General features: G+C 32.0%; 3 protein-coding genes across 7 annotated transcripts in view; 2 read left to right on the top strand and 1 right to left on the bottom strand.

Moving 5' to 3' along the window:
• The first annotated feature begins 12,311 nt into the window (after positions 1-12,311).
• LOC122593667 (uncharacterized protein At3g17950-like) lies at positions 12,312-15,101 on the top strand. Its single transcript, XM_043766103.1, has 3 exons — positions 12,312-12,542; positions 12,795-12,938; positions 14,514-15,101. The coding sequence occupies exons 1-3, from the start codon at positions 12,531-12,533 to the stop codon at positions 14,988-14,990; spliced, it is 633 nt and encodes a 210-aa protein (XP_043622038.1). The 5' UTR covers positions 12,312-12,530; the 3' UTR covers positions 14,991-15,101.
• A 2,294-nt stretch (positions 15,102-17,395) lies between these two features.
• Positions 17,396-22,784, bottom strand: part of LOC122590951 (palmitoyltransferase ZDHHC12-A-like) — a 5,459-nt gene continuing 70 nt past the window's right edge. The window contains exons 1-13 of one of the 5 annotated variants that reach the window (XR_006322653.1): positions 22,533-22,784; positions 22,326-22,460; positions 20,281-20,347; positions 20,110-20,176; positions 19,989-20,039; positions 19,757-19,853; positions 19,578-19,661; positions 19,447-19,487; positions 19,296-19,361; positions 19,139-19,198; positions 18,748-18,799; positions 18,474-18,645; positions 17,396-18,135 (exon numbers count right to left, since the gene is read on the bottom strand). The exon at positions 22,533-22,784 is cut by the window's right edge and continues 70 nt beyond it. Coding sequence is in view for 4 of the 5 variants with exons in the window: in XM_043763125.1 (XP_043619060.1) it covers positions 18,557-18,645; positions 18,748-18,799; positions 19,139-19,198; positions 19,296-19,361; positions 19,447-19,487; positions 19,578-19,661; positions 19,757-19,853; positions 19,989-20,039; positions 20,110-20,176; positions 20,281-20,347; positions 22,326-22,460; positions 22,533-22,659 (936 nt within the window). In the remaining variant the exon portion in view is untranslated. Of the gene's footprint in view, positions 18,136-18,405; positions 18,646-18,747; positions 18,800-19,138; positions 19,199-19,295; positions 19,362-19,446; positions 19,488-19,577; positions 19,662-19,756; positions 19,854-19,988; positions 20,040-20,109; positions 20,177-20,280; positions 20,348-22,325; positions 22,461-22,532 lie in introns of those variants that run through there. The other 4 variants (XM_043763125.1, XM_043763126.1, XM_043763127.1 and 1 more) reach the window with 4 other exon arrangements.
• On the top strand, positions 17,615-18,307 carry LOC122590952 (17.3 kDa class I heat shock protein-like). Its single transcript, XM_043763129.1, has one exon. It carries the CDS (start codon positions 17,712-17,714, stop codon positions 18,186-18,188), a length of 477 nt encoding a protein of 158 aa, XP_043619064.1. The 5' UTR covers positions 17,615-17,711; the 3' UTR covers positions 18,189-18,307.

Here is a 22,784-nt window from a genome sequence, read left to right as displayed (position 1 = left end):
AAATAATCTGGTTAAACATCTTTCAATGATGATGAAAGCATGTTTTGAATTGGGACTGTTTACATTGGATCCATCGCCGAATTAGAGGCTTTCTATGTTTGTTATGTATGTACATGCTTCCAAATCGAAATCATGCTACCCCTATTCATGTTACATACATAAATAACAAATCTATTATTCGTAAAACGACAAAATAAATTGAAATCTTATCCTCCCTAATGTACTTTAATTTAACAATGACCAAGATATAACATTAAGATAAATAATCAGAGATGACCGAAAGTCACGATAACACAAAAATAACACTAAGAAAAATAATTTGTCGAACAAATTACGTACAAAGCTATACTAATGACCCAAAAAACAGAAGGGCCCCGGTCCCCTAAAGAGATCCGCCCTTGCTGAAAATACCTCATTACTTTTGTTATGTATTTATTTTATCTAAATTCGACAGTTGATTAATATTTTGTTTTAAAAAGAAAAAATTAGCAGCTTGTATTGAGGATGGAGCCACCAAGCTAGCATGTCGAACGCTCATTGGTTGAGCGACGATAAGGACTGACAAAGTAAACCGAAACGATGCTATAAATGACAATGTAAACCGACGAGGATTAACAAATTAAGGACATGGTGAGACCGTGAGAATCTGTATATATATCACACGTCCTAGATTAAATCATGCAATGTATATAATGAATCACTAATGATTGTAGTAAATAGCAGTATAACACTACCTTCATGTTTGATCTTTTGTATTAATGTTGTTAATCTAAGTAGTAAGTGTGAGTGGGTGACCATCAAGATATACGTACGATTAATAGTCCAATAAAGTTGCATTTTGAATAACCGGATATGGGACATAACATCTTTTGAAGGGAAAGAACCGTATTTTTATTTTTGAACCTTATCTAATTGAATGTAATCTTTACACAATACATATTTAGCATATACAATAATATATGCATCAAACAGTATATTGTACAATTATTTATTATATATATTGTTGTGTATAATAAAAGTATGTTTTATAAGGATCATTTCCCAATAATCTAATAGGTCTATAACATATGAGTGGTGATCCGTGATCCGTATACACACTTTTTAACCATATCTTATTAAACATATTTTACATTAAAAATCGAATCATCACTAATAACATTTTCTAAAAAGAATATTTTTAATTCACATAAATCGGGTATTATTCAGTTATCCATTCAATTCGTATAGTATAACTCAAAAGAACATTTTTCAATTCATATAAATCTAATAACTCTTGTACTCATTTTGGGGTTCCTTTACATTGTACCAAATGTCATAGACATGATAATGTTTCTAAGTGACCCTCCCACACCATATTCTATATGATTTATTAGTAGTAGTACACCTTCAACTCTCTCCATCACCTTAAATTCCCTTGTTTTCAGAGCTTTGAGTTCTCTCTCTTATTTCTTCATTTACCCTTATAACTTGCACACATATGGGTACCTCCAATCTTGATCAAATTGTCTTGAATACACCCGACCCGAAGCTTTCCAATAGTCAAGCTCACCAATGCAGTTCACTATCATCAATACAAACTCTCAATGCACTTGAGAATGATAATCATAGTAGTCAAGAAAATGAAACTAACATCAAAGGGAATAAAAATTCAGCCTTTTGTGCCTTGAAAATCCATGTCCCGACTTTAACCGACGAATTGAGGGTCAGGAATGACTACTACAATGACCCCAAGACTCCAACATCAAAGGAACACAGAATTCCAATAACAAACACTTGCCCACCGGCTCCAAGAAAGGCTAGGAGAGTTACAATGAATGGTAAACGAAAGGCGGCTTATTTTCCAAATATTGGAGCTCCTGCTGAATTTATGGTTTATGTGGATACAATGCTTGCTTTCAATGAAGCTATCTATGTTCCGGATATCGTGGTGGGCGATTTGCTTGGCCAAGGTGACAATGCCAAGAGACTAAAGCCATTGCCAAGATCACCTGCTCACGAACTTTGAGTAGGTTTCAATATTTAAATGTTTAGTTAGTATTTTAATATAGAGATATGATAGCTTAATTAATCTTTTTCTTTTCATCAGAAGTTATCTTAACTTTTTTTTTTTCTTTCTTTCTTCTAATTATATATTAACACAGATTTTACGCATACATTAATTGATGTTGTTATATATTATCTACTTAAGCTTTGATTCTTCTTAGTTCAAGTTTTAATTTGTTATAATCCGATACAAACATATTTAAGTTTTCCTTAACTTGAATTATCGAGTTTTTCATGACTAATTATACGTATAATATATAAATCTTAATTAGAAATATAATAACAGAATACAATTTTTGAAATGTTGGTTGAAATTAAACTTTAATAATACGTATCAAATAATGATTATGAAATGAGAAAAACAAAGAAGGTATATTTTTGTGAGGATATGATGTCTTGTTATAAAAGTTCCTTGTTAAATGTCATTATTTTTGTAGCGACTCCACATTTTTACCATCATGTAATTACAGTATTTTGGTTATAATATATATTTTTTTAATTGCATTAGTTGACATATGACATATCCAAAGTGTCTCCATATATATTTATACTATATTATAAAGAAAATAACTTTTTATTTTTGAAAATGTTAAAAAATATATGATATTTTCACTTAAAACTCCTCATAATATTTTTACTTACACTATTTTTTTAACATTAAAGATTAAATTACACTATTAATCCTTTATTTTTTAAAATATTTCATTAACCCTTCAGATTAATTACTTTTACATGAATTATCCACCACCACGGCCACCGCCGCGTTGCACGGATAACGTGTTATTAATTATAAATAAGTGTCTTCATTTATTAGAGACAACAAAATTACTTGTCTTTCTAAACTCGACATTTTAAAATAATCATCCCAAGAAAATCTTAGTAGATCTGTTTAACAAAAACATGTATGATTTTCACACTTTATGCAATACATAAAAATATATACTTTTACGGAGTATTATCTAAAAATCGACCGGATAATTAATAATATATCATGATTTTTGGTTTTTTTGCATAGTAAACCAATAAAACCATTTACACTACTTATACATATGTTAATTTATCTATATATAACTTTATAAAATATATAATTAATATGAATTTGTCTTGATTATTGGATTAGTAAGAACAACAATATTACTATCTATTTTATGATTTCTATATAAATTTGATTTAAACAAGTATTTAAATCGTTTGTGAAACCAACCATCATGTATCGTGCAAGTATGATTTCTTAGTATATACATTATAACATGTAATATTACGGAGTAATAGCCAAAGAAATCCACAATTTTTGGTATATTGTGTGCATACTTTCGAAATAATAAGTTATTTGTATCTCTAGAAAGGTTTATAGGTTTGAACCTAGCTAGCTAGCTAGCTAGCTAGTTCTAACAAGCACACATTAATGAACCTTTCATTTTTCACTTGGACCGGCTCATATATGTTATAGTCTTACAAAGGACCGGGTCATATATGGTGGTTTTGCAAAGCACTCAAATACCTATGATGCTCTTAATTAATTAATGCTAATGTAAAAGATGGCAGATTGGAAGGGGCCACAATTTGGTTCGCATGGCTGCCGGCCATCTACATGCATATCATTTATATCAGTATTCCTGCAATATCGGATACCATTTTTCATCAATTTTATTTGCTAGGATTTCATTGTTGGGATTTCATGATATATCGCATGAGATTGTTGGCATTGGACTTGTCATTATGTCTCAAGTTACCAAATACATATGTTAATCTTCATCTATACTTCTATATCGATCTAACTAATTAATATATAAAAAAATCAACGCCCATATAAAAATTTAGATTTCAATTTAGAACATACGAAATAACCATTTTATTGTTAAAAAAACTAATTTACATCACTAGTATTTTATTTTTTAAAATTTTTTCATTACCTCCTTCGGATCAATTACATTTAAATTAATTAACCAAATCACTCACTATCGCCGCCGCCACCGGTAGCCATCATTCCCACCAGTCGTTGTCACCTTCACACTGCCAACCAGCATCGTTGTCGCATTGCGCGGATACCACGTATTTTAAAAATGTATACTTCTATATATACCACTATATAAAAATTTTAACCCTACGTCAAAAAGTTAGATTTTTGTGATATGGTAGTATATGCAACATGATTTTTATACTCTTAATGAATTAATTTACATAATCAGTCGTCTCTTATATTTTAAAATATCTTCAGTACTCCATTTGATTCAATTACCTATATATCAATTATATACAACACTCGTCGATATCCCCACCTCCGGCCACCACCAGTCGTCGTCATCACCACCATTCGCCACTATTACTACACCGCCGCCACCGCACTACATTTAGTACAACATAAGTGCCATTTAGTGATTGTACAATTGTACAGTAGTTATTCACTAGTAATATAAGTATATAATTCTATTTTCTAAATTCTTATGTACACATAACAACTAACAAGTGTATGATAGTGTATAACAAATATATGAATAATTACTTTGAGATACATGAGATTTCAATGAGAATTTGACTAGATAGTATATATCAGAGGTGAATTAAAAAAACACATTAGCAAAATCAATCAACTCTTTATATAAATATCAGATCCTACGTGTCTTTGTGACTTGGATTAGCAAAATCAATCATATACGATGTGTATTCGAACATATATGTATCGCATTCCAAATAGTGGTGGACATTTTAATTTTCGTGCTTCCTAAGTTTAAAGCTTATTTAGAGTCAAAATCTTAATCTTAATGATAATATATAGTGTCTTTCGAATAACAGTCTTATGCATAAAAATAGTCTTATGCATAAAAATGATTATATTTTTATCATAAGATTCAAATGTTGGATTTTTAATATAGAATGTTACAAATTCTATATGCACGACAATATCCCGAACTCTAGTTATCATTTTTCTAAAACTTATGTTGTAGAATATAACTTGTACAAGCAAGTATTTAGTAACGGCTCAACCTCCATAGCATGGCTGTGACGGCTAAGACGTCGGCCGACTGACCTTCCTTCGTGCATAACATACCTTGCCACCCTCGTCACTTGAGCGGTGTGGCGATATATGTTATAAATCAACTATCTTATTATTTTTCATATCCGTTATATTCAAAATAATAATTCAATATGATATTTCAAGACAGTACTATACATTAATTTTGCCAAAGTGTGACACTATTGTACGAGTTTAAAAATGGGCGGACGGCAACGCCAATTTCGTCTCCTTTTGTGTTTTTAATTCCACACAACCTTTAATTTTGTTAGATCTTGTTTGGATTTACGTATATGTTGAAAACGCAATACTTAAATTATACATTAGTCCATAAGTTTCTAGATTAAGAATTTGAATCCAAAACAGTTTTGGTTGCCAAATAAATGGGCGATTGAAATCTTATGGACTTAGGTTGTGCATTTTGAAACTTATGGATGAACTTCAAAACTTAATTACATAAAAAAATGGACCAATTTTGTAATCAGTTAATCAGTTATGGACTTAGGTTGTGCAATTTGAAACTTGTGAATGAAATTCAAAACTAAGTACAAAATCTTGGACACATTTTGTAATCAGTTATTTTAAATTACGAAAGCAAGTACCCGCACGTTGCGACGGTAAAATGATGAAGGTGATAGGTCACAAAGTGTGATAGGTCATAGGAGGTTATATGTCATATAGTGTCATAACCAAATGTCCTAGTCGTACGGGATCCACCATCGGATTTAAAAATTCGTCGAAAGTATATCGAATCACATCTCTTATTAAAGAGCATGGAATTTTAAGAACACCCATATAATTTTTATAATTTATCGATATACGGTTTTTGAGATAAAAGGTTTTGAAAAAATTAAAGGAATAAAACGATTTATGGAGAAGAGAGAAAGTTGTATGCATTGATGTATGGTACATCATGCATTAATATGTGTATATTATTGAAATTTAATGTTGAAAGTTGAAAAGTGAATTTACTTTATAATATAGTATAGAAGTATAGATAGGGTTAATTAATATGACTTCACAAATGATATTAGTCGTAAATTGATTGATCCTATTTTTTTAACGAGTTATAATAACTAGTAGTTAGCATTCGAGACACCACAGTGACATCCATTTGGACAGTATGCACGCATGTCTGAGATGAAACTCAAGACACTCGAAAACCTCCCCAATAATCCACTCCTACAAATGTAGGAAGTGGGACTCGAATCCATATAAAACTGAAGGCAAATAGCTTGTGCTACAATGCGTTCTATTATCCCATCATACAATATATGATTTTTACTCGTAGAATTACTACGTAAGTAGTTTAAGTAAGTCTCAATGCCGTCTTCTATAACTTTTAGGTCTCAATATCGTTTTCGATAGTGTTTGGGGAGGTTGAATTATCGTTGCAGAATTATGAGCGAGTTTATTGTTATTTGGAATATATAGTTTAGTGGTAATAAGAAAAAAAGGATAACACGTACATGAGACAGTTTGTCAGAAATATATAGGTAGGCAGGTTATACGTTTACAAACATACTTATATTTTTGGAGTTTAAAGCTCGTCGAAAACAATTGCTAAATTTTATTTTAAGTTAAATGCAAGAATGGTCCCCGTGGTTTGTCACTTTTTGCAACGGCAGTCTCTTTCTTGATTTTATAGCAACTGTGGTCCCTGAAGATATGTTTCAGTTGCAATGATGGTCCCTCACTAACAGAACCGTTAGTTAGTGTCATTAAGTTTCCAATGTTAGTAGCACATGAGAGGTATTAATGTCCTTCTCCTACATAAATAAAGGGGTGTTCAAAAGTATCCGTATCTGAACCATGATCCAAAAATTCGATCCAATTTTCTATGAAAAGTTGGATACAATAAATTTTGGATTCAAATTCGGATAGTAATTTTTGAAAAGTTTCAGATATTTTGGATATCTAAAACTATCTAGAATTTTTTTTTTTGGTTAGATTTTAATATAATTTTTTTTTAAATCGAAAATATCAAAAGATATCAAAAAATCCTAGTTTCAATATCCGAAAGTATCCAAAACGTTAGTCTCAATATCTAATAATACGACAATATCTATGATATTTATTTTTTTTCTAAAATTCATATACTTGAGATATTTTTTTCTAGGATACTTATTTTTTTTCCCTAAAATTTGGCTATCCGAATTACGGATATTCAAAATTTCGGATAGTGTATTTGAATATTCGAACACATATCCAAAGGTTTTGGATATCCAAAATATCTAAAACTTTTAAGATAAGATAGACATAATATCCCTTTTGGATATCCGAAATTAGATTTAGAAATTTAGGATATCCAAAAGTCGAATATCCGACTTTTGAATATTCGAATATCCGAAGTTTTCAAAAATCTTTACCTAAATCTAAATCCAAATCTGAACCAAAATTTGAATATCCGACATTTCAAATAATATCAGATTAAATTTTTTAATAACGTGTTTGGATACAAAACTTTTGAACACCCATATGTTTGTGTAGGTGGAAGGACATTAATACTCCTCAAGTGCTACTCACATGGGAAACTTAACGACACTAATTAACGATTCTGTTAGTGAGGGACCACCGTTGCAACTGAAACATATCTTCAACGACCACGGTTGCTAAAAAATCAAGAGAGGGACTGCATTTGCAAAAAGTGACAAACCACAGGGACCATTCTTGTATTTAACTCTTTTATTTTTATCTATCAAATTATGTATGGACGGATTTATAATTTTCATGTATTTATTATCAAATACAAACTGGCCTAAAATCGAATCGAATTAAAGAACTAAAGCATATGTAGATGGAGTTGGTGGGGGTGAGACGGTGACAAATCTTGGGATGACATACATTCGATCTTCATATTGGAGTGGTTACTATTGGGGTCAAAACTACAACTACTACGTATAGAAAATATAAAGTGAAAACAATTCTACATACAAAGTTACACATATTTTATGACATGTTACGTAATGAGTTAACTTTTGTGTATTTTATTATATGGAGAATTATTTGACCCGACTTTATTAGCCTAACAAACTGAAGAATAACGACTAATTGTATGTCCGGTTTAACTAATTATGCTTTATGCCATGTAAATTGGCATGAGACGCGTACGTCATTAAACTACAATATAGTGAGGCTTTTCCAGGAAAAAAAAAAAGAAAGAAAGAAAAGAAGATACTAATTAAAATGTACTCGTTTAGAAAATAAAATAAAATCGCTTGTAAAGTTGAATTCTAACAGCAAAATAAAATACTAAAGGTTAGGCATGTTGTTCCAACCGGTTCATGAAAATGATTTTTTTTTTTTTTTTTTTTGTTGTAAAGTGAGTTTCGATTCAGACGTGTTGGAGGCAATTTTATCCAGAGATTTTAATTACAAGTAAGTAATTGACCATAAGAATCAGTTTCGTGAAAAAATGTATTAATCTGAAAAATAATAAAGTTAACATATTAATTTTAAGGGTTTTGCTAAACGAACCTAAGGGCTTTCATTAAGATCCATTAAATAGTTTTACATTTACCATAAAATTTAAGGGTAAGTTTGATTTGAAAACGTACGAATTTTTTATGCACGTTAAGTGAAGTACTTAAGGCTTCATTTAGCATTTCCCTAATTTTAAAAGTGAACATTTTTCTTGAAACAAAATAGAATATGTAATAGATTCTCTTATAAAAAGTAACTGCCCAGTGCCGCCTTCCGCAGGTTTTGAGCCCCAATACCTCAATGGTGTATGGGGGAGGTTAAGATGTATGCAGACCTTACCTCTACCTAAGTAGAGAGGCTGCTTCCAGTTTCTACCTAAATGGTAGAAAAGACCCTCCAACCTTTACATGAGATGAGGATCGAACCCATGACCTTTATCTCCAAAGGCAAGAGTGTTTACCAATGATCCAACCATGCTGCTTTAATAGATTCTCTTATACTGAAGCCTAATATGATAAAGTTAATACATTCAATTAGAACTAATGATATATTATCATGTTGTAAAATATGATAAAAGTGGATAAACTATATATTTTTTTAAAAGACAGAGCGGATAAATAACTAACACCCTCAACTTTGATGCGCCTATGCCGGTTCGAATCTTGGCAATGCCCCGAAAGGTTTGCTCTTCCATGTGTAGATGGGTATAACATTGCTAAAGCCTCCTCATCATATTTGCATGTGGCAAGATTTGAACCCATGACTTCTTAGAAATAAACCACAAAGTGAAAAACTCCCTAACCACTAGGCTATCACCCTAATGGCGGATAAACTAATTAATATAGATTCTTTTAAACTAAAGCCTAATTTGAATATATTAACTTTTAGTTCAATATAATTTTACATATATAAAAACGTGACAAACTTTAATACTTTATTTGTATTAATTATTAAATATGTTAGATAATTGTAATATTATTAGTAGTGATTGTAGTATATCATCTATATTTCATGGATTGTAAACATAAAATAGAAATCAAATAAGAAAATGCTAATTATACCTTTAGAGCTAGTTAAACAATTTAATCATTTTTATACATATACATATACATACTTTATATGGAAAGTGGGTATTCTATATAGAAACTTCGATGTGCACTTGTGCATAGTTCATTAATGATTGATTTTAATATATACGGTACTTAACATAATAGATCAAAAAAGTTATAAGATTAACTACAAATTTCTTATATGAAGTAACGAAATTTTTCATAGATAAATAGTAGATAATAACCTAACGTCCTAACCTATTAGATCACTGAAATAAGTCCAATAATGTGGAAAACTGTTAAAAGAGGCCCAATAAACGAAATCTCAATAACCAATCCACACTTTTAGTGGTACTCTGTTATAAGGCCCAATAAACAAAATCCTATTAAACAGTCCCCACAATGATGGTGTCTGGAGTATACTTAATTACAAATCTGTATGTATATCTTTTTTAAGTGTGTAAAAGATTTTTTAGATAATACACCTATAGAAATTCCTTTTTAACTAACTAAATAGTTGAGTCTTCCAAATTAAAATCGCGACTAGCATGTTGGTTAGTATTTTTTTTATAAAGTGGATGCTTTTGTAAAGTTAAAAATTTGAATTCTAATGGTTTTATTTATATGTTTAGTTGTTCGTATATATACTGACACGATTTGTATCAATATTAGAACCTCTAGAGTTTCGGTAAAATTTGATTATAAATAATAAATAGCCTATAAATATATGTTGAGCGAAGTGGCTGGCCAACCCATCATATTGGTAAGTTGATAAATTCCAGAAGCCAGCCCATACTATAACAACGAGGAAGCCCAACAAGGCAACAAGTTCAAAAGATATTTGCGGCGTACGTTTCTTACTTGGGTAATTGGGTTTATTTGCAAAAATGAGATTATTTCTTTCTTAGTAACCTTCCGTTTTTTAAAGATAGAAAACAACGGTATTCTTCATGTAACCACAAAAAGGTTAAGACAGTTACAAGAGGTGAGGAGGTATGAACTCATCTAACCCATCACAAAGTATCTAAATAGAGCCCATAAGTTTGCCCATTAGGACCTTGGTTCTATACTTCTATTGAATGATATGTGAGATAGCTCAATAACAGCTCATTAGTTAATTGTAGGGTTAAGTATCACGGAGTGTAAATAACTTTGTAACTTTTTTTATTGTGTATGCATAAAAGATTTTAAACACTTAATCTAAGTATCTCTGAATCTCTCTATTTTGAACACACAATATTAAAAGTTGTAATGGGGTCAGGCTTCCGGTGGAGCAGAGGATACGGTTAGGTTTTATATATGTGTTATTTGTGTTGATGTTTGTGACTTGTTTATTATTATTATTATTATTATTATTATTATTATTATTATTATTATTATTATTATTATTATTTTTATTATTATTATTATTATTATTATTATTATTATTATTATCATTATTATTATTATTAAATAGAGCCCGTAAGTTCAATCAAAAGAATTTTGTACCATTAACTGTTGTACAATGAGTTAGTCTTCATTGTTTTTTAGTCACTTCCCTTATCCAAATTTACATGAATAATCATATTTCTCTTGTTCCAAATAGTCCTTGTTCCAACGTTGCAAATGGGAAATGGACGTGACATTACATTGTTGTCCTTTTTATTCCCTTTCTTTCAGATTTGTAATTTAGTTACTACCAGTAAATATTGATATTGATATACAATAATATGAGCCACAAGTGATTTTATTAATAAAATTGATTTATGTCATAAGAAAGTTTCAATATCGTTTGATTGGTTAATTAATAAGTAGTTTGGTAAAGTTATTTTAGGATACTTAACAATAATTAATAATTTAAGAGTTAAGTACAGAATTTCAATGTTATAACTTATGAGAAGATTTGTACTCGGATTATTTTTTTAGACCCATTAAATTATATAAAGTCATAAACATTAATGATATGTCACATAACTATGAATTGGAATACACCTAATATTCAAAAAGAGGCCTTTCTTTTTCACCCTTTATTGGATCCTTCATGTGTGCTTGTATATATCATCATGAAGGTCATATAGTGATCCTTTTCAGTCTATAATTATATCAAAAATATGATAATTTCTATCATGAAAACTCACACCTTATGCAATATAATTATGATTGCATATATTAGCTGAACGTACAATAAACTAAACTCATTAGAAGGACCTAACCAACATTTACAAAATATGTTGGTTCCAACTATTACATCAAACCAAACTTGATGTGCCACATCTTACCTAAACTTACAAGTTTTCAACATTTAATTAGTTAGTCAATATGTAATTCTACTTGTCTATTCACAAGCAAATAAATGCCGATTTGATCATGAATTATATTATAGCGGTCCTACGTACATTAGGAAGCAATAACACCCACAAGAAATGCTTAATGTAGTAATGTCATTGCCGTTTACCCCATTTGTCGTAACAAAAGAAAGTTTATTTTGCTGTCACCGAATATAAATCTGACTTTTAAAGTCAAAAATCAATTTGGGTTGTAATTAGCTATTTTTATTAATTTTGGATAAGAAACGATGTTACTCATAATTTATACAGTACTATATATTTTATAAGTATATAGGTAATCAGATTAAGGAGAGGAGGTGACATACTTATTCTGTCTCATCTTTTCTCTAGCTATACATAAAAATGAACTTAGAAGAATAAAGGCAAGACAACAAATGACAAAAGGATGTTCTACTAATCATATAAAAATAGGACCTCTTCCATCTCCACTTCACTCCTTTTTGACCCCATCATGCTTCTTTAATTTTTCTTTACTACTCTTTTGAACCCAATATAACATCCATTTTCTCATTGCTAAAACATCAAATCTCTTAGTTAATTTTTTTATTTATTTATGAAAAAGAACTCTACTTCATGATATGATATGACACTTTTCTCTGTCATTAAACTAGCATCCTAGCTAGTTACCACATTCAATCAACTCAAACAACAATCCACACCTTTTGAAGTTTCTACATGGCTCAACAGGTATACACATCTACTATTGGTTGCTTCTTTTTTTTTAACACAAATTAATGTTAGCTTTTAGTAGTTAGTTTTTCCAAGTTAATAATTAAACAATATTGTCCGGATTTGAACCGGGGCGTCCAGAGATCGATAGAGGCAAAGCCTAGTACCTCTTCCTTGAACTACTAGACTAAGAGCTCATTGTCTGCTTGCTTTATGTATGTGCATGTTTATGTGCATATATTTCATATTATAAGTGTGTAATGCATGCAGGAAGAGGGAGGATGGCCTTTGGGATTACAGCCTTTAAATGTAAGAGCAAGAAACCATGATTACTCAGGATCAATCTCATGCAACACTTTGCTTAGTGGTTCTCCTACTTTAACCTCAGATTCATCTTCAGATTTAGATACACAGGTAATTGTATCTGCTTTTGATTTGTGTACTAATTATTACTTATTTCTTTCCGCCTGGTGTATCCCGACCCAATTTTTTGGTATCTCGACCATATCGCTCCAAAATAGTGTGGGCCCCCTGTCTGTAATGGCAAATCTAGTAGAGTAAAAGCAGGCTCCCTGTCATTAATAATCTGGTCGAGTTACCAAAAATATGGTCGGGATACTAGGCGCCTTTCTTTCCTTTTCAATATTATGAAATTGTGGCTCATTAATTAGCACGCAATAGTTATTGTGATCGAACATCCTGCTATAGTCTTAAATAAGAAAACGCTAAATGCATTCCTTAGGGCTGCATTTAACGTGTATAAGAAATTTGTATCTTTCACATAAAAAGTTACTTCATCCCTGATTTTTATAGTAAATGTACAACTATCTAATGCACCTTAAACATAACCCTTAATTAGCAAAAACTCATTTATATATTCTAGATTTGAATTCTGTTCTCCTTCATTGATCGTAGATATTCCGAAAAGCCATTATTTCAGGATCATATATCACTAATTAAAGTGCTAAGAGTCAGTGATACGCTTCATCATGTTGGTTCCCCGTTGATTAAGAAAAATCCTACACTTTTTTGAGGTTGGCCCAACAGGGAAGCAAATGCCTAACTTTATACAACTATATATATATATGCATATTAATATTAATTTGACAACAAAGGTTCAATACCATAACTAGTAGCACTTAGTAGCACTTTTGTGAAGTGATAGAGTTTTTGACCATTCATCATACATCCATACTATAACTAGCTTGAGTAATCATTGCAAATATGTGAATATACTTTCTAAAAATATAAGAAAAACACTTGGTGGTTTTCCAACAGATGATTCCAATATGATCTTAGTTAATTAGGGGTTAGTTACTGCAAAAAAAACGTCAAAATTAAGTTGTTCATTTAAACATACTATATATATTGTTTAGCCTTTGTTATAAGAACAGTTGATATATAATCTGCAACAGAGAAGTATTATAATCTTGTAATCACAAGACTTCCTTAAAATCAGTAGCTTAATTAGTCTGCCACTATGTAGTTTTGGTTGGGTTAATTAACTCTTTTTTAGTTTAAATAAGCTAGTTATCAGTGAGTTGGATTTGATATCTAGAAATGACCAACACGCCCAATTTCTATTTTATTTTTTTGGTGTCTCTAGTTGTGTCTCTTTCGGCCCAAACTGGTTTTGGTATAGGACATATATAAAGACATACCCAAGATAACACCAAATTTATACCCTTGGAAGTAGATGATCAAACACTTTTTGACCTTGAAAAGCAAGTGAATATTCTATATGTGCAATTTATAATGATATATTTTAACCTTGAAAGAAGCTCATCACATGTCACCCTTTATGAGTAATTTGGGTAGACATCAAAATAAGGTTTAGGTAGGCATTTTTCACTACTTCAAAATGAATATAGATGTATACATTGTATTCCACATATACTAGTCATTTTAAATTTATGTTTGAGATTGTAACTTAATTAAACTCATGTTTGAAATTGTGAAATTTATATTGAGATTGTCATTGGTATAAAGTCCACAGGGTCCTTTTTTCATGACAAAAGTATCACATTAGGGAACCTCTTGGGTGTTTCAAGCATTGTAGAGCTCTCAAGACGATCGTTAAGAGGTAGAAGAAGGGTCGTTTCTGAAACCATAACTTTGGGACATGACAAGAGATCAAACCACCCTAAATCAAGAACAACATGGTGTTTCAAATTTTGTTTGTGCCCGAGAGACAGCATTGATATCGACATAGCTAGAAACAACACTGTTCCCCTAGGCCATTTTCTTGAAGTGGAAAGGAGAGCCGCTCACATGAACAGGCGAGGTCAACAGAGTCCATTAATTTATGGACCGGATGAGATCGCCCTGGCCCAACCTTTTGGAGAGCTATCAAATTCATTGTTTGTGGACGGACAGATTGCTCCTCCAACCAAATCAAGCCCCGGGCCTGGTTTGGATCCTAATGGAAGGAAAGAAGGTAGAAGATTAAGAAATCCATGTTTCTGAAAGCCTAGTTTCTTTCTTATCAATGTTAATTAATTAAAATGTTGGATTCACTTTATGAAGAACCTGTCATATAATTGTTATTCATAATTCATAGTATTGGTTTTTGATGCATAAATGGTAGTTGATTATTAGATAAGTTATCACAAAAATGAGTATTTTAAAACTAAAAAAGTGAAATATTTGACTGTGACCTTTCTAGATGATATATACATGTATGTCAAATTCATCTCCGAAATATATTGTCAAAATGTATCTAAAACGAGTAATATAAAAGTGGCTAGTAATATAAAAGTGGCTACTTATAAGCATTTTGTTATAAGCATCTAGCTAGCTAGCTAGGTATCATCATCATATCATAGTATAAGATCAAGTATATACTATATATATTAAAATATTTGACTCTTACGAAGTTGACCACAGTTAGAGTGGGAATTTTATCGTAGTTAAATAATGAATCTTTAAGGGGCATTCGAAAGTGTTAAAGGAACGTTTGTAAGTGTTTGTTTGATGTGGTGTTTGATTCCTAAATTCCTGTCACTTGTGATTTCTTGCCGGGAAACATTGACCATGATACATCGGGTCTTGGGCCCTCTACTTTTCAAAGTAACATTAGTTTTTTTTTTAAACGTATAGATATATGAATTTCTTGTTAACGTGGAGTTTTAACATATGTTATTTTCCCTGAGTTAATATGTATTAGAGAGCCCATTAGATGAACAAATACCCTCCCTGATGAAGAGGAACACCACTAATTTACAGACTTGAACTCAAGCCCTTGAGTAATTAGGTAAAATCCCTCCCTGATTTATCCTAAGGCACACCATTAACCAACCTACCCTATTGAGTTGGGTCTTTAATTAATATTAGTTATAATAATAATATATCAAAAATCAGCAATGTTGGGTCAAGTCTCAAGTGGTTAACACCCTTTAGGAGAAAGATTTCTATCATAATGTCTTGCAAGGCCAGAGGTTTTTCGCTATCTTAGATTGAACCTGAAAACAGTCTCTCTACTTTAAGCGGGAGTATATCTCAACTTCCCTCGTACATTAAATTTACAAGTGTAAAATCCTGCGTTGTTTTTCTTTTGTTGGGAGGAGGTATAAATTGTATAAATAACCCCTGCCTCCAATGTTTAAGAACATGTATCATAAAAAATGAAAAGATTAAAGATAGTTTGGATGATTATATTTGATAAGTGTTTCCCGATTGCTAGCAAGCATAGATGGAGTACGACGTGTTTCCAGAACCTATAGTTATGAACCAATCTAGTTCAAAGAATGCCGTTTATATGTATTTTAGTGAATTAAGATATATTACTGTTTTATATTCTGTTTTTGTACAACCCATAGAATGAAAAGAACGACAATTAATGATTTGAAATAAATTCATCTTTTATGTTTCCACAAGAATACAATGAAGAGATGTTTTATACATACCCAGTTATGTAGTACGTATTAATTAACGCAGCGGCTGAGTCTCAGAAACTCAAGAAGTCGGTCTTTTTTCATAGCATTTCATTTTCTTATTTTCTGGTAGATTCGGTTTTGTTCTTTTTCTAATAAAGTTGCCTGGGTAAAATTAGCTTAAGTAAAAACAGACCATATGGGTTGAACAGGTCGAAACTAGCCCAAGGTGTATTTTTAATTTAAAAACTACCCATAACATTTTATTCAAAAAACTTCCATTTTTATCCATGGGGATCAGATTCTCGTTTTTGGTCTCTGCAGATAAGCCCCGGCCCTGCCCCCAATTCTTTTCTTTTTAATAGTTTTTATATAAACTACCGCCCATGAGCCACAGCAGCGATATGAAAAATAAATAAATGAAAGTGGATGCATGGGAAAAACGGGCAGTTGTTTGATAAAATACGGTCAGTCTAAATTCTTTTTTTACCAAGTCAAAGTCTCTGGATTTTTTTGTGTATTTCTGAAAGGCATTCTTAATTGTACTTTAGTCCCTATAAAGTTCAGGAAATTCTATTCTTGGCGCAAATTAATGATTTCTTTTCAGTTCGAGAAAAAAAACTATAAGATTTGATTTTACTGAATGGCGCAAATTAATGATTATTGTTAAGTTATTAATTGTAACTACTAACCACGAGTTAATTTATTTTATGTTTTCATAAAGACCCACGAGTTTTCAAGTTTTTACTTTATATTAGTACAACAGCTTCGACAAAGTTAAATTAGAACCTAATTCTATAGAAGAAAATTAATCAAAAAACAACAATATTTTGTCAATATTTTGGTTAGAACGATAGCATACGTTGCCATCGGTATGGAGAGCTCAATGAAGGAGCACTAGGGTCTCTAGTTCCCCAGTGCAACCGGGTTAACCCGGAAAAGCGGTTAGTTAAATAAACATAACGTATAATTACATGTCTAAATCGGTGTGCCAAGAAAGATAAAACGCTAGAAGTTACTCCATCGTTCATCACATAGTAACTAAAGTAAAAGTTACAGAGGATTCTAGTGTAGGATAGAAATAGAAAGCATATATTTATATCTTCAACACACTGGCCCACAAAAGTGCCACAATCCTCCAATGAAATAACGCCATCTACTAAGACAACACTACTTTATATTGTTTCTTCAAAACCCCAGAACCATCTTCCCTCACCTATATATTCAAATAACATGATCATCCTACATTCTCACCACCAAATCTAATTCAATTCAAGCTATTTCTACAGTCATTAAGCTTTTTTTTTTAAAAAAAATGTCTATCATTCCAAGCTTCTTCGGTAGTCGTCGAGCCAATGTCTTTGATCCTTTTTCATTAGACGTATGGGATCCCCTTGATACCATTTTCAGCACTTCCATTTCCAACATTCCGTCTGGAGCACGTGAAACTTCGGCTTTCGTGAACGCACAGATTGACTGGAAGGAGACCCCAGAAGCTCATGTATTCAAGGCTGATCTTCCAGGGTTAAAGAAAGAAGAAGTCAAGGTGGAGTTACAAGATGGTAACATTTTACAAATCAGTGGAGAGAGGAGCAGGGAGAAAGAGGATAAAAACGACAAGTGGCACCGTGTTGAGAGGAGCTCCGGCAAGTTTGTAAGGCAGTTTCGGTTGCCGGATAATGCTAAGGTTGATAAGGTGAAAGCGAAGATGGAGAATGGTGTGCTGACTGTGACTGTGCCTAAGAAGGAAGTCAAAAAGCCTGAAGTGAAAGCCATTAAAATCTCTAGCTAATGGTCTTATTTTGCTTTGAATAAATAAGAAAATGTGTGAGTTTTGTGAAAAATGCAACTATATGGAACTTGTTTGAAGAGCTCTACTTGTAACTTGTTTGTTAATTAATAAAAAAAAGTGTGTTCATTATATTCTGATTTAAAGAAATTCACTAAGCTAGTGTTTATATTCGTACTATATTCCAAAGGGCAATAGAAATCACAACAATGTATAGAGATGCACTGAAATGATTTTAAGGTGAAAGTTCTATCTTTTACAGAAGTAACGGCTAGAAGATATCACTACCTCGTGACGTTTTATATACAACGAAAACCTTGAGTAACGACTTCTAAGTCTCTAATTCTGTATACTTTAATTCGTCTACGGTGTTATCCTTTGGCTTCAATGAACTCCTTTAAATTCTGCCAAATTCCCTTGTCATAGGGATTTTTAAACCTTCTTCTTGTTACTGTCTCCCCTAAACAGGCGATGATTATTCAGTTAATGGTTTCACACAGAACTAATAAGGGTGCTCTAGTAGCCAAAAGACAAGAAGCATATTGAAGTAATCTACAAGTACCTGGTTGTGAATTTATGATGTGTTGGAACTCTGGATATTTCTTCCAGTGTATCTGCAAAAACACAGATCCATATGCGTGAAGTCTATCTCTAACTTAATGCACAAAGATTACTAAACCCTTCTTTATTCATAGATTTATTTAAATTATAACTGTAACAAAATTGTTCTGGTGATACCAATTAAAAGGAAAAAACAACCTATTCATAAAATTCAGAAATTGGTCAAAAAGTGTTTGCAGGTCACCTCAGCCAGACCTGGACTTTTTGACCCGAGCTAGCGTTGACTCTCTTCAACCTGAACCGTGCTTTACCAAAATTTCTAATTTGTGTGCATGTAATTGACGAGTGACCGATCTTAACAGAGATATATCCATAAAAATCAGAGAACTTACGAATTCATCTGTTCTGATATTGAAACACACACAATATGTGTGCCATGCCAAAAAGACCGTCTGACAATTTGACAAAAGACCATGTCAATTGATGTATACAATTATACATGCTAAAACAATATATAGTATTACAAGAACAGCGTGTGATGCTAGGCACCTGCCATAGAATTTGCAGAAGGGAGAATACCAAGGTGCTGGTAGCTAAGGTTTCAGTCCAACCAACCTACTAGATACATTAGCTAAAACATTACAAGAATAACTTGCAAGTAACAAGATTCGAAATGATGGTTGAGAGAACAATGACATACCTGCCCTCCTCCGCTATTCAGTGCTCGGGATGTTGTCACGGCTAAAAATTAAAATGGAACTAGATAATCATTTGAGAAGGATGACCTTTCTGCACAAGCAACTTGAACTTAAGGAAAATATGAAAGCTTACTCTGAGATGCACCCATAATGTAACAAGCCTCGGCTATTATAAATCCAACTAGGAGAATTATAAAGAGTCGGTGATTGTTTTGACCTGCACTAAATGTCCAAAACAATAACACCCAATCATTTAAACCTAATTTTAACCTTGAAGCCGAGATAAGTGAAATAATTTGCTTAAGTTGTTACCAATACAATTACCAAAAGCTGGACAGTGGTGGTCAAATCCCTTAACATGCGCGTCACAGTGCTTACAATATCTTACTCTTTGGAGTAAAAGGGAACTCTGTTATAACATAAAAAAGTGAGCACTTCCAGTATCTGAGCTTTGTACTACCTCAACCTCAAACAAAAAGAAAAAGAATATAAATGCAGTCTTTGTGACAGTTAAAGGAAAATGACATATTAGCGAGTTAATGACCTCTTCAGATGGGTACCCCTCAATGATGTCAGAAGTTGGGAGCTCAGATCCCTGCATGAATAAACAAGGTCATCACGCATATTCTTCGATTATAATGAAAAAAATTATGAGTAGTGATAACCTCTAGAGAAGTTTCAACATTGGAGAGAGGTCCATAATTAACGAAACCAGGATCACCTGATAGGATCCTGCCACCAATAACACTCTGATATGAGAAGAACAATTCGATGTATCAAACCAAATTTAGATTTATATGAACAATTATTGACCAAGTTTTATCAAAAGTACAAACCTATATAGGCCAATTTGAAGCATAATAAGCTCTGTATGAAAGATTATGTTCAATAACAATGAGACGGCTGTGAATGAAAAAAGAAAGAATTAATTTGTTTGGTTTTTATTAAAAGCAATATAAGCACAAATGCAAACATACGGGGGTTATTAGTCTCAAAACAAAGAAAACAAGACCCTATGACAGATTCCAATTTCAGCTTTCGTACGCAAGATTCAACTTATAGAAGTGTAATTAGTGTCGAAAGACATTTAATTTTAGTTTATTTTGCGGTTATGGTTCTTCTTGTCAGCTTTCTCGAACTAGCTTGTCTGGATACTTTAAAGGCTTGGTCAATTCTCTTAAAGCTTTTTCATACCAATGTGTCAAAGAACATGAAAGAGTATATAAACATATTGTTATGACTTTCCACCCAAAGAGATGGCAAAATTGCTATAACAGATAACCAAAGAGTAACACCTTGTTACCTGTAGAAAAGTCACGGTAACATATTTACAATCACAAAAATGCCCAATCAAGATGTATATGATTGCATAATTCAGGAACCAAATAAGTTTCATTCGTTGAGAAACATATACTGATATATACTTACAATAAAAGAATTACAGAACTATGTTTAGTATTAAACATGAAAGTAATTGATTAAAATATATGAACCATAACTGAGAAGGTGACGACCAATAAAAAGACATACAATATAAGACCTTTAAAAATTGTCTTCGGTAACTAACAAGGTGCTTATCATGTATATGGTAGAAAGAGAATCCTTGAGATATATTTGAACAAGAAAGTAGGTTCCAAAATTAAGTTAATTATCAGTCTCTGACCATTAAAGTTGCGGTCGCAAGCTTGATAAGCTTAATAAAGCTGCTATATAATTTTTCACTTGAGACAAGGGGGGAGAGATAATAAGTTCATTATTCTCATCAGTCTCAACATATGAGATACTTTGCACATTGAAACTTAAAATGATGTCAGATTATATATACGACATTTTTACTTCTCTCGTCATCGTTATAGAATTGCAGCTCATGATACAGAGTAGCACCATCCATGGTCACTTCTGATATCTCCAATGAAAAGGAAAAGCAAGAACATTTAACCATCCTCCTATGGATGACAGTCCACATGTTGATACCGTAAAATCGTCAGGAAAAAATGATGATGTGCGTAACTAAAATTTTTTGGGGGATTAATAGCACAAACACACACATGCACTTAGAAGCCTCGACAAAGTTGAAGAAATGACTAGAAATGGTATCGAATATAAATCCTAAGACATAACTCCTGACTCGCTAAAAGAACTATCTGAGAGTATCCAAAATATTTTTCTTAGTTTCGGCATTTGACCTCTACAAAAACTTCTTGGAACTAGTAACACCTTGAATCCGCTAGTCAAATCTTTCTTACTAGGTAGATCTATGAAGACATTCCTTTGAACAAATCCTGCAATCAAACCTTCAAAAATTATAGCTTGCTCATAAACTCGGATATTTTCACCTCAACGTATTAGATTTAGAAGTTCAACTAAATCAAACCATAACTTTTCTCGATACTTAGGGAATAAGAATTGACCAAAGATCCTTGGATTCACCACATACTTAAATCTATTGAACATTATATAGAAGGTACTAAACCACTTTCCCACATTGCAATACTGCATGGAGACAGAGTAGCGTGTGAACTTTATTAACATACGACTATAGAAGCATAATTGAATTCTGTACACCAATTGAAAGCTTGCTTTGAAGGTCCTTCTAACCTTACCTATCGTATTTTTTTTCTTTTGTCGTCCATTATACTACTCATCCTTGGAACCAAGAGCTTATTGCTCATCCATATTACAAAAAAAGTTGAAACTTGACAAATTTAGGAACCTAAACTTGGCTTTGTTTCAAAAAACGGACCTAAATTTCCCTTTCATCAAGTTTCACAAACCTTACTATAACTTATTTTTTCGGCGAAAACAATTCATTTATCAACTATGAAGTTAAACATTCAAATATACTCAAATCACGAAACAAGATCAAGAAGACAATACATACCTTGTTGAATAACAAGTATATATACACACCACATGAACAATAAATTCGAAAAGACGAAAGCGGGAGCAGAGCCACGTAGTCCAAACAACCTCTTGCATCTTCTTCCTATTACCGCCATCCCTACCAATACCATCACTAAACAATACAAAATCAAATTAATGTCACACACACACACAAAATATATAATTATTTTTGTATATACTGAACCTGATAGGATAAGGAGTATGATGACGTTGGAGAATGGAAAGAAGGAACAAAGAACGTAGATTGATAAGTGAGAAAGACAAACACAAACTAACGACACTACTGTTCTCCGACCAATTAATTCTTCCATTTTTTTTTCTTTCTTTTTCTATAATTTACAAACCCCGGATTTCTACACTAATTAATATCTTCTTGCGAATCGGACACTGAATTTTTGGGAGCGAATATCTTTGAACATGTCGGGTCAGACCGGGT

Source organism: Erigeron canadensis, chromosome 3 (assembly GCF_010389155.1).
Source record: "Erigeron canadensis isolate Cc75 chromosome 3, C_canadensis_v1, whole genome shotgun sequence".
Classification (NCBI taxonomy): domain Eukaryota; kingdom Viridiplantae; phylum Streptophyta; class Magnoliopsida; order Asterales; family Asteraceae; genus Erigeron; species Erigeron canadensis.
This window is presented reverse-complemented; position numbering and strand designations above follow the sequence as displayed.

Coding starts and splice junctions, on each gene's coding strand:
- LOC122593667 (XM_043766103.1), top strand. Junction 12,939..14,513: donor CTTCAGATTTAGATACACAG/GTAATTGTATCT, acceptor ATTGGTATAAAG/TCCACAGGGTCCTTTTTTCA.
- LOC122590952 (XM_043763129.1), top strand. CDS start 17,712: ATGTCTATCATTCCAAGCTTCTTCGGTAGTCGTCGAGCCAATGTCTTT.